This window comes from Alligator sinensis, unplaced genomic scaffold (assembly GCF_000455745.1).
Source record: "Alligator sinensis unplaced genomic scaffold, ASM45574v1 scaffold69_1, whole genome shotgun sequence".
Classification (NCBI taxonomy): Eukaryota; Metazoa; Chordata; order Crocodylia; family Alligatoridae; genus Alligator; species Alligator sinensis.
The window spans coordinates 93,299-98,578 of NW_005842443.1; the positions used below are offsets into that span (position 1 = coordinate 93,299).

The 5,280-nt window shown below is 37.1% G+C and overlaps 1 protein-coding gene across 1 annotated transcript; it reads right to left on the reverse strand.

The window, feature by feature from the left end:
- Nucleotides 1–4,357: 4,357 nt before the first annotated feature.
- Nucleotides 4,358–5,032, reverse strand: CLDN14 (claudin 14). The gene has a single exon (XM_006030383.1). The coding sequence runs from the start codon at nucleotides 5,030–5,032 to the stop codon at nucleotides 4,358–4,360; it is 675 nt and encodes a 224-aa protein (XP_006030445.1).
- Nucleotides 5,033–5,280: the final 248 nt, after the last annotated feature.

The following is a 5,280-nucleotide window of genomic DNA, read 5'->3' on the forward strand; positions in this document are numbered from 1 at the left end:
TAGGCAGGTGCGGATCATTAGCTCCCTCTAGTTGCCTCAGCAACCAGCACCTGAGGAGTCTTCCTGGCGCTCTCAGTAGCAGGCACCTTAATGCCCTGCTACACAGGGTAATACAGAAAATATTTGAGAGCCGTTGTTCAAAATGCTAGTAATCATCTCCTACCTCTGCTTTTCAAGGCTAGCAATTCCTTCTCGACTTTTGTCCTTGTGTGTCTGACACATAACTAACTCTTTAGCAGTTTAAAATTTGACTGAGTGAAAAAGGGCAGTTCATTGCAAAGTGTAAGTAAAGTGTGGGATTATTTTGTCAGCTTGCCCTTTTCTCACACTACCAGCACGAGAGAGATTAAATGAAACTGACATGCATTAGCAGGCCAGCCTAATTGAGCATGAAGTGCTAAGCAAAGTTAAAATAATCCAAGCCAGATATGGATTCTAAAGCACTGCCATTAAGAACAGTGATCAATACAAATGATTATGGCATTTAAAAAATAAAATAAAATTGATCGTCCTTGACTAAGGTGGGAGGGAGAACACACACATGCCACCAGAAATGACTATCCAGCTCTATATTAAACTGTGTTGGTGAAATGGTCATTTTGAGTCTTCTTTTGCAGTCTCACCTCCACAGACAAAGTCTGCCATGACTTTGATTCTGTTTGCTAGCCAGGATTTTTAATTAAATGCTCTATAATAGACTTGGAAGTATTAATGATAAGTACATTTATGAATCAAATCCTTCCCTTACTAAAGTTAATGGAGACAAGATTTCGTCGTTATATATACGTATATATGCATAATTGTTAAACGTGTATTTAACATTTTATACATTATATAATGTTTTATTTATATATATATATATATATATATATATATATATATTATTTACCAGATCAAATCACATTTCACTGTTTAGATCAGGGGTGGGCAAAATGCGGCCCAGGGGCCTGAGGCAGCCCACCAGGCCATTCTATCCAGCCCACGGGGCCCCTAAAAAAATTAGAAAATTAATATTTATCTGCCCTGGGCTGCCTGTCATGCGGCCCTTGATGGCTTGCCAAAACTCAGTAAGCAGCCCTCTGCCCAAAATAATTGCCCACCCCTGGTTTAGATACACAAAAATTCCTTTTTTCTAATCCCTGGATTTCTCAGCAGTTTGCTCACCAAAGAGATTTTCACACTAAATACTATTAAATGAGCTGACAAAATGAAAGGATTTTCTTCATGCTGAAAGCAGAAAATGAACTAAACAACTTTTTCCCAGGAGGCCTGTTTCAGAAACAGTTGTGAAAGGAAAAGTGAGGGCAGTCCATGTACCTTGTTTTATGGCCCATTCAGGTATTTCAGTAGGTGAAAATCTTCATATATAAGCAGGTTTCTAGGTGAAGGGAAATGCATCAGATGGCTAAACAAGATCTATTTCAGATATGTCTCTTGTGTCATTGGCAAAACAGCAGAAGATCTGGCTCGTTTAGAAGTAAGGGAAGGAAGTGCTGTGGTTGTTGGTGAGCACAAGAAAGACTATAGATAAGATCCAAATAAATATACAAAGGTATAGGAATCAGTTTTTAAGTAAATGAGTGAAGTTGGAAAAAAAAAACAACCTGCACCAAATTTGCCTTCTAAGTGCCAGGCAGACATCACAAATCAATCTGTAAAATAAATAAATAAATAAACAAAGGTCTTAGGTGAGATTTTTAAAGAAATGCAGGCAATTTAGACACTGAATTTCCATACATTTTAGTCACTGCTGTGAAAAAAAATCTATATCATGAGTATCTTACTACAGACAATGTTCCTTTTGTTTTAGATCTGCAGAACTTCTGGCCCCCAGACTAGTTTTTTCCCCGTCTCAGTTACCATCCAGCTTTTTCTTGAACTTTCTGATGGAATAATATTATTTGGAGTAGACTGTGGGCCTACTCAGAGGAGTAAGGCTCAGAATTCACTCTTTTGCTAAGATCTCAAAGCAGAATTTCATTTTACACACTGTGCGAGCAAATCCTGCCCTTGTCTATGTGTGCACAGCTATTGTACATTTCAGTAAGAATACTTTGTGCCTAGACAAAATTTGGTTTGCTAATGTGTGTGGCTAAAGCTCATCAGGGTAGGAAACTTGAGTTCAACATGCCTTCAACAATTTAATTTGTTATTTGAACTTTAATGTTTTGCATTTAGCTGTTGAAGTCAGCTCATGTAAGTATCCTTGACAGCATAAATATGAATTTTTAAAATAATTGTTAAAAAACATTTTAAAAAATCACTCATTCCCTGTCTCCTGGAACTAAATCCATTGGTCCACAGTACACTAAGAAATAAATCATTCCATTATTTTATTGACATCAGGGCACTTCCAGATTTTTGTCAAGAGTTTCTAAACTGTTTTTACTACTGATACACATTCCATTTAGTTGGGAATTTGTTCAGTAATAATAGTACTAAATTAGTTATCCCACTGCACAAACATCTTGGCAAGTAGAAATATTTATCAGTATGTAGCAAGCATACTACATAGTGATACAAGCCTGTTTCCTGGGCTTGGACTTAAGTTCTAGTATTTATGACTATCCAAAACCTTTTTGATATTGTACCATGTACTGTAGAATCAGTGCAGTGAATTCTACATAAAAGAGCACGTTTTTTAGGCACCTCTCATCTTAAATGACCATCCCAAAAAATACCCTAATAAACTATGGACTATTCTGTTCCACCTTTATTAAGAAAAACACTTGTGTAAAACAGCCAGGTTTTACTCATTTCCTGAGTGTCAGAGTTCCTCACTAAGATAGCTTTGCAGTCAGTTTTATCAATCAGATGTCTGACGTTGCCCCAAATCATACTTTTGTGGCTCCCCACAAAATTCTGAAAAAACTTAATTTTGCTTAAAATCATAATAATGACAAAATTGTGTAAAAACTTAATTTTGCTTAAAATCATAATAATGAAGATAATAAATTGCATCAGTTCCAAAAGCTTCCATGTCATGTTTCAAGCCAAGTGTGAATAAAAATGTGTGGGTGATCATCTTCTAGCAGAAAAGGTTTATAATGAAAACAATGGAAATGTTGACAGAATTTGAGCTCTGCTGGTGCTGCCAGGTGACGTTGTAATTACATACAGACTTTTTGCCAGACAAAGTGAACTAAACTTAGTTGACTTACAGTTGTTGGAAGTATTTTTTTTAACTCTGTTAAATGTGAATCTGTTGGCCCATATGGTGCTCCAGTGGGACCTATCAGTGGAGTTATCAGAAATCTGCTGTTTTTATTATTAGTGATGGTTTTATACCAAGACTCTGATGTTGTATTGGCTTTAATACAACTAGGGCAGATATTTGTATTGTTTGAATGTCTTGTGGAATAACTGCATTCTACATGGATTTTTAAACTAAGGTTCTTTCAAACAGTAGCTTCTCTTTGGACTTTGCTCAACAGTCAATGCTGCAATCCATGGTTTTAAAATTGTTTAAAATTTCTTATATCTTGGAAGTGAGTTTGATACACACCTTTCTGTCAAGCCCTAACCTAAATCCCACTGAAGTAAACAGAAAGATTCCTATTGACTTCACTGAACTTTTGATCCAGTTCCAAGTACAATAAAACACCAGAGCTGCTTCTAAGAAATTATACTTTTGATTATTTTGAATTTTCTAGGACAAGACAATAGAAGTAATTATTCTCAGTGTAATAAATAGGATTATACTGTAGCAGAAAACTAGCCATCAATCAGAACTTACTGGAAAATGGAACTCCCATGGTAAATCCTGATATTTTTCCCCATTCTGAATTGGAACAAAAAGCCACAATTTCTATTTTTTAAAATGGTTCTGAAACATGGGAATGTTTCATTTTCATAATGTCTCATTATTTTGTTTCCATAATATCCTAATGTTTTCCTTTGTAAGGAAGTGAGAAAGAAGAAAAGAAGCAATTAATTGAAATTAACATGTTCCCATGAAGCCTTTCAATTTAGATAGAATGGAATATCATTGTGAAAAAAAATTGGGCCAGCTGTACTGTTAAACCCTTAATATTTGTAAAAAATTTAAACGTAACTAAAAACATTGGTTTTAATCAGATTTCTGGCCACATCCCAAACTAAAGTACATTGACTTCACATAGGCAGATGTTTGCAGTCTTTGGAATATTACAGATTCCACACACCCCCTGCCCCCAACCATCCACTCCCCATTTGGAAGCAAACTATTTTATGTTCACATTCTTTCTTTGCATAAAAATAGAACAATGGTAAATGTTGCAACAAAACTCTCATAAATTAAAAGTAGTCTTTTCTTTTGTTTTATGACATGCAGACAAATTATAAAGCAGCTGTGACCCACAAGCACGTCTTGGGGAACTCACACATAGTCATTTAATCTGTAGCCACTATGTGAAGCAGATGTCAGGGAAGAAGCATGGTTTCCCTTGTAGGCAGTTGGTGGTCTATATAAGGGAACACCCCCTGTGGCACCTTGTGGTTGTGGCTGATAAGGGATGTTGTTCTCACTGTCTTGGCATGATGTACAAAGTAGAGCTCCACCAAGTATAGTCAAAGATGCAGAGACAAAGCCAAGGTAAAGCATGGGGTTGTAGAAATCTGTGACTACGTCATTGGTTGTCCAAGAAATGGGTACCAAGCATATAAGACCAGCCAGTATAAAAAAGATTCCTCCACAGACTGCAATAGAGTTTTTGACAGAGGCCTCTTTGGCACACCGAGTGCACTTCATGCCAATGACAGACACCACACATCCCAGGGTGGAAAGAACACAAGAAACCACCATCATGGCACGGGCAGCTTGGAGGTCACGAGGTAGTGCAAGCTGAGATCGGTGGACCTGGCACTGATAAATGCCAGTGCTATGCCAGACGCACTCCATCCAGAGCCCCTCCACATATGCAACCGCTGTTATAATATTGGTGCCCACATGTGCTGTTCTCCACCAGTGAGGCAATATAGTAGCAATTAATGTTCCCATTAGACCAAACAGACTGAGGAAGAAGCCAAGTAACTGAACAGCCATGCTTGCCATGTTAATGTTTGTCCTGATTATTCCCTTTTAATATTGTACCTCCGCTTGAATTCCTTCTGAAAACATAGGCTGTTCTTGAGAGATATGCAGCCGTTTTACTTTGACACCTCCTGGTCCCCTAATAAAAGGTAATTGAGGGAAAAGAAGTTAAATATTATCCAAATGCATTATTGCTGTAACCAGTAAGGTGCATTCCAAGTACCGTTAGTGTAATAATTAGCATAGTTATTGCAGTTAAGGCTATTCTG

What these genes read in the sequence shown, in the direction of transcription:
- CLDN14 (XM_006030383.1), bottom strand. Translation starts at nt 5,032, where the DNA reads ATGGCAAGCATGGCTGTTCAGTTACTTGGCTTCTTCCTCAGTCTGTTT.